At 28.0% G+C, this 12,290-nt stretch overlaps 1 protein-coding gene across 1 annotated transcript in view; it reads right to left on the minus strand.

The window, feature by feature from the left end:
• The window catches only part of RasGAP1 (Ras GTPase activating protein 1), a 64,608-nt gene that overhangs the window by 21,076 nt on the left and 31,242 nt on the right, over positions 1-12,290 (minus strand). The window contains exons 8-11 of the mRNA XM_075379584.1: positions 11,320-11,633; positions 7,112-7,218; positions 5,228-5,383; positions 1,400-1,473 (exon numbers count right to left, since the gene is read on the minus strand). Of these exons, the coding sequence (XP_075235699.1) occupies positions 1,400-1,473; positions 5,228-5,383; positions 7,112-7,218; positions 11,320-11,633 (651 nt within the window). The remainder of the gene's footprint in view (positions 1-1,399; positions 1,474-5,227; positions 5,384-7,111; positions 7,219-11,319; positions 11,634-12,290) is intronic.

Below are 12,290 nucleotides of genomic sequence, written 5' to 3' on the forward strand. Positions count from 1 at the left end.
TTCACCTTTTAATCCACTGACAACTACATACTGCTGCCTCTATTAAAAATCCTTCAAGCGCTGAACACTTATCATTAAACAATAACTTTTTTACTGTTCTATTAACTCATAAAAATTAACATTACGAATATTATTAATTTCCCCAGAAATCAATTTAAAAATGCCCAAAAACTTTTACACAAAAAAAAGAAGAAACAATTATTTATTTGTTAATTTATTGGCTACTTTTTTCTTTTCACACCAGTTACTCAGCTGATGATTGTTCAACAATATGAAACAGTCATCTAGTGTTAGGTTTTAAGTCTCCCCACCACGACTTTCAATAACCACTTTCTTTCTCTTATTTGTTACAAAGGTTTAATAAACTCTTTTATCAAGTAAAAATTGTATTAAATGGTGTAAAATAATTGAAATTTTATCTTAAAAGAGATCTTTTTTAGTGTTATTGTAACTTTTGAAATTTTTAGTGATTCTATATCATTATTTTTTATCTACACAAAAAAAAATTTGTCCATAAATTTATATTTTCTTATTATCATTATGTTTTTGGGGTACTTCTGGTCCAATGATTTTCCAGTTACTTGCAATTTTTCTACTAATTATTTATTCTTAGAAGTTCAAAAAAATTATATTCTTACAATGTTAAATCGAATCAGAAAAATTATATGTTAAAAAAACTAAGCATTTTAGTATACCTATCGTAATTATTATTCTTATAGGAATGAAGTGTATTTGAAAAAAATAATTTTTAAAATAACTACTTCATTAATTGCCAGACAGAGTAAAGCACTTTAATGATAGTGTAAATATAATCATATGAGATACTAAAAAGACAAGAGGGCATGAGTCATTTTCCCTGTGAAAGTAAGTTAAATATTTCTACTGATGCAAAATATTTAACTGCACTTCATTTTCAAATACTGCTTCATTTCTAACATATAATTGTTAATTTACAATGCTATAAACATTTCTTTACAACATTTCAAAATGAACTAACCAGTATTTTTAATTAATTTTTAAAAACAGCATTACTAAGTGAAATATTTAATTATAGAAAAAATAGCCAGATGGAAAAATTAGAATATTTATTTAACTAATAATACTTAAAAAAAACAACTAAAAAAATTATTATGATGATTATTATCATTATCAAACTTCAAACTCATTAGAAAAGGTACAATATGAAAATAACACATCTTCCTAGAGCTGAATAGGCTTTATATAACAGTAGATTGTCATATAAGAGAAACAAAAAATCATTTGATACAATGACCTTATAAAGAAAGATAAAACACTTATAGACTAATTTAATAGCTTAACGAAATGAAGTATGTACTGTTGACATGTATCCACATCAGTCTATGTAAAAAAAAAATTAATTAATTAAAAGATAACATACCCTTCTTTTAATATAACAGGAGTATCCATACTTCTTTGAACGGGATTTGAAGAGGCAGATATTATTTCAAGAAACTGAAAATAAATAAATTTATTTAATAATTATGCATAAAATAATATTCTACAGAGGCAAAATATATTATTTAAAGTTCCAGTACAGAAAGAGATGCATTAATTTGTTATTTTACACCAACTATCCCAGTCTTTCTTATGCTTATAATCACGTTATAAGTAAAGCATCTGTAATGTAAGAGATACTTATAAAGTACTGCTTTCTCTTAGAGGAGTGATGCTCTTTATTCTGGATGGTGCTTAAAATTACCCACTGAAATTTGAAAACTGGAATCTTGTTTTAATACAGGTATTAATTTCTATCAATACAGTTTTTTTGTCCTTTATTATTACTTATTAAATTTATCACTAGAATTCCTTGGATGTCATTAAAACAGCAGCTAATAGTCCAACTGCTATTTGCACTCTTATGTATTCTGTTATTCATACTTATAAAATGAAGTGTTATTATTCAACATAAAATATTGATAAAGAACAGAATTCCTTATCCTTGAAAACCTAGTACTCAACTGGGTTTAATGCAACAATTAATAAATGGAACATTTTCACTCAGTACTACCTACTTACATAGCAGTTAAAAACATCAGAAAGTATTTAGAACAGTATGGTTTTAATGCCTACTGTCTAGGCTTGTGAGAATAACTAACACTAAAATGTTTGAAGGCAGTCATTCAGAGGTTTAGAAAAAATAAGGCTTTCTAGAGAAGAAAAAATTTCCAGATGTTCAGTTTAAACATTTTTACACAGGGAAAAAACCTTTGTGCTATTACACAAATATTTTGCAAAACAACTGTTTTAAATATATTTCTCTTCGCAGACGATCAGCTTATTACACAGCCCTCAGAAGGTTAACAGAGATCTTTATATGAATTAATTAATATATGTGGTCAATATAATTTAAAAATATCAATGAATAAAACAACGGTTTCCTGGCCTTCAGGGGCAAGGATCCGATAAGATCAAAAATAATTTTGGAAAACAAACCAACTGAACAGGTTTTAAATATTTAGAATGCAATATCAGCTTTACACCAGATGTAGATGCAGAAAATAAAATTCAGATTTTTCAAAATATGTGTGGACAATAACAAGATACCTTTGCAATAAAGTTAGAACAGATTCAATACTACAGGTTTAATGCCTGCCAGGATATTGAGAAGAACAAATTTTCTGTAACATGCATATCTTTCTCAAGAGTATGCAGTCTTCTAAAAAATTATCTTTAACGTAAGTCAAAGTTTTCATAATTGTTGATTGGTATATACTAAGACCATGATTGTGTTTCACACTACACTATAACACAGTATGATTTAATGAAGTCTTTCATAGCTGGGTAAAATTGGACAATAGAGTTCCAAAGAAACTGCTATTCAAGAGTGCCAGAGGTTATTTTACCTCTGGCTTATTTTCTGAAACCCTGATCTCATTTGGGAAATTAATAGAAATAATTTTGCTTGCTTATAATGAAATACGAGGTGCTACAAAATAGTTATATAATATCACATCATAGGAAAAATCTTATTTGCCACAATCACCTTCAAAGCAGTCTCCTCGGGAGATTAGACACTGATCCCAGTGCTTCTGACACAAACGGAATGAATCCTGAAACTTTCTTTTTTTGTGTATTAAGCAGTGCCTGTTATTTTGCTTTTCCTATACTGTGTCAAATCTTGTATCTTCAATTTGGAGAAGAGAAAAAAGATACACAAAGCCAAGTCAGGCAAATATGATTGGTAAGTAACAACCGACATTCTGTTTTTCACCAAAAACTTCTACATGATGCTTAGAGATATAATGTCCTGCACTGTCATGGTGAAGGACTAAGACATTTTTGCACCTCTTCTCTACATGTTTCCTTTTATATCCTCTCTTACCAGTCTTAGGACAATACAAAATAATTAATCCAATCAATTAATCGTCTAAACAGAAGATACAAACCTCTTACAGATAATCCATCAGTATCAAAGAAACAGTTCATTAAGGATTTGATACTGACTTGATGGACTTTTTTTGGCAGAGGTAAATATGTTCCACTGTAACTGCTGCTTAGTTTCAGAGTCATATCCATAAATCCAACTTTTGTCACCTGAGTTAATATGAGTCAATTTGAAGCAGTTCTTTCAAATTCACTCCAAAATTTATGCTGTTTCTGTTCATCACTCAGCAGTCACGGCATGACTTTGCACAAATTTTTCTCACGTTCAATTCTTGTGACAAAATCTGTTGAGATGTACCAAACGATAATACCACAATGTCACAAATGTTTTTTGATACTCTCTGCCTATGATCTTCGACAATGCCAATCCAACAGCAATGACATTTTCTGGGGCAATGCTAACAGATGATCTACCTGAACATTCATCATCACCCCAAACAGACATTCAGCCGTTTTTAAAAACATTTAAATGTGACATATGTTTCTGTCCAACCTAAATTTTTACTTGACCAGCTTTTTATTTTTACTTAGCTTTTACTGGGTAAAATAGCTGTATTATTAAAACGGAACTTGATACAGATACATTTTTCTCTCAGATAAGTTGTTGCAAAATTGTTATCAAATGTGACAATGGACAACATAATCAAATGAGATAATGAAAAACTGTCTGCCTACAACAAATAGATCTACTTGGTCCATAGTCATTAGGCACACTGACATGATGGATACATTATGCTGCTACTAGTCGTATTTTGTTGTACTATTATTCTGTATTCATTCAAGCACATTATACAAATTTCACAAACGTTTGGTTAGCACCTTGTAAATTCAGATTGAACGCTTGGTACACTTGTACAATGTGATAATATAGAAGGAAGACAGCATGAGTGTAAATGTTACTGAAAAAAAAAAAAAAAATGTTTTTGTTTCATTTAATGAATAGTTTATATTATACGATTCAATATTTACAATTGCATCATCCAATACAATCAGTTGTGATAAACAAATAATAGCGAAAACTGTAGATGTAAATTTCATCAACAGTTTAGTCCACTTAGCAGTCCAAGAAACACCAACATATTTGGCTCGGCAAATAAAACATTGAAAATTACATCATTCCATACTTTATTATCTAGCATACTTGCATGGAATGGCAAAACATCTTATACCAACCAACCTTACAACCAAAATAATACATTTATTTTCTACAGCAAATATTAATAGTCTCAGAGCTACTGGTGTATGTATATCTTTCTAAAGCTTACAGCAAATGTTATATAGATACATCTACAACTTTGTAGACATACATTTATAATATGTGAAAGAAGGTATCTACCTATTTTTTCACTTGTTTTAACAACATTAAAACACTTGGATATAACTCTTCTTATCTGATCCTTTGTAATGTTTTTTTTTAATTTTTTTAATACCATATTTTGCAAGTGGATGGCACAAAAATTACATTAATTAGCAAATTGAAGTTGACAATAAACATCAATCGGGGTAATTGTTTATCATTTCTTATATTGACAGTGATTAGGTAATTATCTTTTAAAGTTTAAAAAACAATGTAACTAAACATTTTTATCATTATATAATCATGACAGTAATTATAATGGATTAATGAGAAAATGCTAAATAACACAACCCAATGAAATATCACATAATCCTGATATATCATAAATACTGTTAATTCTTAACATACTCAAAAATGATCAACAATGTTATAACTTTTCAACCAATAGGAAACATTTTTAGTGATACAGATTAATAATAATATGTATATAAGTGTAAGTTTTATAAACTTTTAATTACAAATTACCTGTCTCATAGCTGTTATGTGAGTTTCTGTATAAAATGCCTGATACATTGAACTCATATATTCTTCATTACATCTAGGTGATCTTGCTGAAACTAAATTACATAATGACTGTATTGTTTTAGAGATCAACGTTAAAGTTCTATTTGTTTGTACATCCTGAAACAATAAGTAATATATATTAATCATATTTTTAATTAAAAAATACAAGAGAATCCTTCAAAATTTGGATTTTTTTATGAGTAATTATAACAGATTTATATAACTACTATTACGTTCCAAATTTAATTTAACCCTTCCAATAAATTTTGTAATTAAAAACCAAAAATAAGCATAGAGGCTGAGTTTTATAGTTAATTCTAATAAACGGTATTTCTTAGAATTTTTAATTGATTAAAATATTTATTTTCAGTAGAAACAACAGGGTGAGCATCCCTGATTATAATTTCATAAAGATATGCAGATTTTAGCGTATGAAAAAACCCAAGCCTGACCAGGATTCAAACCCAGAATTTTCCAAATAAAAGACAGGGACACTAGTAATCTACCATTCCAACCCCGTAGGGGAAGACACCCGCCTTGTGAGATGCTTCTGGTGGCCACCCACCCCTATTCCTAGCTCTGATGGGCTTTAGTGGGAGACTATTAATCTACCACAGAGATTGGCTATAAATATGCTGTATTTATAATGACGTATGGGTCCATAAATTGCTAAGCAATGTAGGATGAAAAACTGGGCTGCCATATCATCTTGTTATAAATAATATTCCTGAATAATGATTTTACGAAATATTGAACATAATAGGCAATTAAGATTGCCTGCATAAATTACAATAAACTATTAATAAAAGCACTTTATAACTACCCTGAAATTCAAAGTTGCCTATGTAAAATGTCAACTTCAACTTTAAATGTTTTAGAGATAAGACAAATAGATAAGGGAAAAATGTTTATAACTGTAAATAAATTCTTTTTTTAATATTTTTAAAAATCACTCAAATATTATGAAATTCAGATATTAAAACATGTATTTTTTTAAACTTAAATCGTTCTATTATTTTAAGTATACATTCTTTAAATTATTTCTAGATATAATCTTGTTTTCCAATTCATTTTAACAATTATTTAGTACAACTCTTCATCTGTACTATATACAATGTTTATTAAGAAAAAATCCCAATTTTCAAATATAATTTTACAAATGATAAATATAAAATATCACTTAAATGTAGAGATACTATGAAAAAATAACAATAAGTTCAAATCTCATTAATTTTTTTTTTATGAATAAATTTTGATGTGTACCCTGTAGCCATCCAATTGATAATCAATTTGCTATCACCATATTCTTACTGATATAATGGTTGTTATGAAATTAATAATCCTCTCCCATAATTAATCAAGATCACAAATTTTCTTTAGTATTCTGTAGACAAAGTTTTTTACATGATCCCCACATAAAAAAATAAAGACGTGTAATATCAAGTAAAGTAAGCTTTACAAACAAACAAACAAACATATCTTATATGTACAGATTTTATTTCAACTTCTTTTTTTCAAAAGTGAAGAATAAGGGATGTTACAATCATATTTATGATGAAAAGAATTTCATAAAATAACAACTAAATTAAGCATGTTATTTGATGCACTATTAACATGATACTGCCAACTACAAACCTAAGTGTAATTATCACATAGGAGTACCAACTTTTAATATAAAATTCAAATTTTTACGATAAAAATATTTAAAGTTACTGAACCTAGTTGAAAAATTGAACGTTTGTATCTTCATTAGTAATTAAATATAAATTTGTAAAACCTATTAGTTATATTTATAAATACACTATTCTCTAATAAAAATGAAAACTAATAAAATAATGTACTTACAATTTGTTCAGTAGTGAGATCAAATAATCTAGGACCAAGTATGGCCGGTGCAAAAAACCTGAGAAAAATAAAACCTGAAATAACTGAATATCTAACTTCTTTATTATCTGTAAAAAAAAAACAAAAACAAAAATAAATAAATATAAAAGTAAAAATATGTTAAACAGGAATTAATATTAAAAAAAAAAGAACACCCTAATTTCAATAAATAAAAAAGTAATTTTTTTCAGTAACATGTAAACTGTTTTAATATAAAAATACATGTATATTTAAAGAATGAAAAGTAAAAGGATTTAAGTCGTTTTACTTTTCTGATAACACAGATAAATTTTTTTGTTACATCTGTCTGTTCAATTTACAGTGAAACTATTTTTTTTAAAATTGACTAAATAAATTTAACATAATTTTAAGCTGATGGATCAAACCACAAAATATCTTATTTAACTTTATAAACGTTATATACCAATATCTACTTTAATAACATCAAATTATCTTTGATAGAAAAGAATTCAAACCTTTTGCAATATTAAAAAACTATTTACAATATGTATGAATTACTCACACATTTCATAATACATCCAGCAAGTATTACGATGAGTAGAAAAGTTTTTAGAAATGGAAAGTGAGAAGGATAGAGAGAATGAAGGAAGAATGTAAACAGACAAATACAAGTAAAAAATATGAGAAAAAACAAAAAGAATCAACGATAAGAATATTTAGAAGAGAGTAGAAAATTTAAAATCAAAAGAATTCTTGAAAATAAAATAATTGTTGCAATAAAAGATGTTGTTTTAAACCCATTATGCTTGAATGAACAATCGGCTGTTGTTATGTTAAACAATTTATAGGACCAAGGATATAAATAAAGAAAGGGTCAACAAATGGTGTATGGAAAATACTCTCAGCATCAAAAATGCATTCTGTTTTCCAATTAAAAAAGTATGACAAAAGTCCTATGTTCTGCAATTATGGGTAAGAACTTTTTATGAGTTCATTGTAAACAAGAGAAACTACTCATTGTTAAAGTATAATATTGTTTCCTTTTTGTAAATAGAAGGAAATCTTTCAATAAAGTTCATTTTTGATTTTATAATTGTAATCTCACAGCTTTCATTTCCTAATTTTGCGTTACTTTCATTAGTTATTATAATTTCATAACATAGTCAGTATTATTATTTGTGACTAAACATATTATTTGTTTCTAAATACGAGTAGTTTGATACTAAAATAAATTGTATTTGTAAGAATTTGAAATATATACACGTTCTGGCAGAATGATTTGACGATTTTGTAATCACTGTTATGTTGGCAAACTGTTAATGAGTAGACTGTCCCTCCTAGCATCAGTCATACTATTTCAGTTGCCTTCATGAGTTGGTCGGATGAACATCATGCATTTGTGATTGAAGCCTATTTTAAAAGTAACGATTCCCTTATCACTCACTACACAGCGTTTATTTTTCAGACATTTTAAATTTAAATTGAAACACATCTGTTCTCAGTAGGAATACAAATTACTGTGGATAAAAACTTTTGAAACTCATGGTTTATTTAAAAATGGTATCAACCTAATGTTAACACAGTATGAGAACACCCAAAAACATTGATGCTTTAAGGTTAACTGTAACACAGTCTTTACACGACATTCAGCAGTGAAGCATGCTGCTTCACTAGGTATTTCTGATTGAAGTGTAAGAAGAATTCTTCGTGACAACCTTCAATTCCACCAGATGATGTTAATGCAGGAATTCTATTAAGTGACTGGACATCTCATAAAGCAGATGCGAATTCATCCTTGAAAATGTCTGCCATGACGCCATTATTCTTTTAAGTGACCAGGCACATTTTCACCTCTCTGGAGGATCGGTCAATAAACAAAATTACCATTACTTAGCTGCCAATAACCCACAAGAACTTTACCAGCGACCACTTCACAGTCAACATGTTACAGTGTGAAGTGCAGTTTCAAAATTCATCACAATAGGCCGATATTTTTGTATGGAGTCAAATCACAGAGTAACAATAACAGCTGTTATATATACAATACAAAATAACAAAAATTCTTATCAAATTAAGGAAGAGGTTTGCCTAATAGTTCTATAAAGCATTAGCTAATTACCAAATGGATCTGAATCAAATGATAAGAAAGAAGAAAGACGTGATAACTCTGAAATGGAGTTGTAGAGAAGAATGGAAAAAATGAAGTGGGCAGACAAACTGAAAATAGAAGCGAACATTATTTGATGTAGCAATAAAGAGGAATAAAATTGTTGAGAGCCCATCCTAGATAGAAATTATTTTCAAGAAAGGATCAAAAAGTGAAAAATAAAACGAAGGGAAGAAAAATCAAGAAAGATTACAATTAGGGTGCTATCAACATTAAAGAAGCTACTACTAAGAAAAACAAAGAACTTCAGTTGTTAACTTGAAAGGTAGTCAAGAAGAATTTTTACATAATTTGCAATATATAGAATAGTAAAGAGTATATAATAAGATATTAGATAAAGGTGTCTAACCATACATGTATGTTTTACATGAAAATGTATTAACATGGTCAACAAGTTCAAAATGACACTCCAGTGTTGTATTCACAAAAACAATTAACACAAAAATTGGGTTTTTATTATATAAAATTAATAAAGATAATTAACTAAGAATCATCAATAATATTATTAGTAAAATTAACTTACCTGCTAAAATAATAATCAGACAAATGTAGCAAAAAAAAAAAAAACAAAAACAAAAAACAGGAAAATATATTAAAGTAAAAATAACTACATATATGAAACGGTCAATGCTGATATATATATACATATATATTTGGTGTGTTTGTAAAGTAAAAACAAAACTGAGAAATATGATCAAATATTATTACTTATGCATAAAAACTACATTAACTAGTTTTCTACATAGCTGCCTTAAACTTCAACACATTTTTCATAGTGTAGTTTTCAGAGCTTCTTCATTCCCCCCCTTCAAGTGATTTTGCCAGCGACTTAAACCATGCAGTAACACAATTTTTTCAATCGATCATCATTGTCAAACCTTATTGATATAAGCCAATGTTTAAGGTGAAGAAAAAGAAAAAAAATTGCTGGGAGAGGAGACGTATGTGACACGGTGAAACACCGGTTTCTGAAATTATTTGTTAACTTTTTCAAACAAATCATCCGTTATCATTGATGGCTGGCCTTCTCAAAATGAACACCACTCACTTAGTTTAACATTACTCATAATATTCAGCCTTTAAATGAACAAATTTCCCTGTGAATTTCACCACAGAATTGTTTTTAACCATAAAGAATCACATTACTCTTTGTAAGTCATACTTGGAGGATCATCAATTGTAACATTTATTATAAATTGATGAGTACAAACAATTAACAACAAAATGACCAAACTATTGTTGCTAATAGCCACTATTGTTTAAAATAACAGCTACAAAAACACCATCTATTCACATCACATATATAGGCAGCAAATTCAAAATGACCTTACTTTAGAAACATATCTTGTATATATATATATATATATATATATAATATAAATGAATAAAAGTTTTAATCTATATTAAAATATTTTTCAAATTAATACATTATAACACCATTTCTTTTATTAACATGAGAATTAATTATAGACCAAAATAAAACTTTATTCTTTGTGATTAATCCAATATCCCAAAGACAAGCTCAAAGCTTATGCGTGAACATGAAACGAAAATCTCCAAGATTGCGACTGAATTTCTATTTTTGTTCACTCTATTACTTCTTCATTTTTTACTCAATATATTCTCTCCAATCTCCTTCATGTCCACATTTTGAATGGCTACAACCTTTCTTTTTTTCCATTTCTTATTATCCATGTTTCACATCCACAGGAAATTCACTCAATAAAATAACACTTCATACAATATCAAGGTCTTTTCATCACTACGTAACTGAATTTTTGTTTTTAAGGCTTCCTTACACCTACTAATCTTGTTTACACTTAAGTACTTACACCATTTTATTTATTCAATTCTTCCTTCTTTTATGGAGACGTTCACTGGATTACTGTCTCCTACCCGTAGATTAAAATATAAGAGTTTTCTAGTGAACAATTAAACTTGCACTGTACTGAAAGAGTTTAAACTTAATATAGTATAGCAACTTATAAAGTATAATATAATAAATATATATGTGTGTGTGTGTGTGAAAGCTGTAACTTACCGGGAAAATAGTTTGTTGCCAATTCTCGTAAATCATGGAAAACTTGACACAATAAAGTAGGACAGCGTAATGCAGAACTAGTAATCGCTTTGAATATATTTTCAACATATTCTTTTAGATTAACAAGATTAGTTTGTATTACATTCGGATCTCTAACTCTAGTTGGATCGATTTCACACGGTTTCCTTTCACTAAAAACTTGATCGAGAGCAGGTCGTAAAGTTTCATGTAAATAATGAAACCCTGCCAACCTCATTACTTCATCCATCATTTTTGATACCAAAGTGTTACCACGAAATATAGTGTTTGCATCACTGAAAAAATAATCACTAACTGAATTAAAAATAGTTAACAATGATCTACATTATTAGTAAGTAAAAACAAGCACAAAAATTGTAAGACTGCATAATCTTTGCAATTCACTTAAACAATTTCAACCATATTTCATCTATTTATCAACTGATTTAAAGAGATGAGGTGTAATTTTGTTCACAATAAAAGGTTTAATATTTTATCTTATAGAACATAATTTGATAAAACTAATATTTATAGAGCTATTATTGATTAAAATATTTTTTAATGGCTGCAATTTTGGAATTTCCAAAGGTAAAATTTTAAGACATGTTTTTTAAAAATTTTGTCACAGAATGTTCACCAAATTTCATTAAGATATCTTAATCCATTTTAGAGTTATAAATTTAAAATAATATTACAAAAATGTTTAAAGATCTTTAAAAACTTGCTTTATATTTTTGGTCATACATTAATCAAATTATTATCATACATTGCATGATTTTAATTAGTAAGTTAATAACTGTGCCAGAATTGAAGGCATTTTTAAATACTATATTAAATACGAGCTTAAATCCTACACTATTTTTTTTAAACTTGTATTTAAAAGTACTCCTTCTTCTAATCTGCATTAACCTTCATGCAGATTTTCTCAGTTTCCATGCCACTGGCCATAACAC

Source organism: Lycorma delicatula, chromosome 12 (genome assembly GCF_047948215.1).
Source record: "Lycorma delicatula isolate Av1 chromosome 12, ASM4794821v1, whole genome shotgun sequence".
NCBI lineage: Eukaryota > Metazoa > Arthropoda > Insecta > Hemiptera > Fulgoridae > Lycorma > Lycorma delicatula.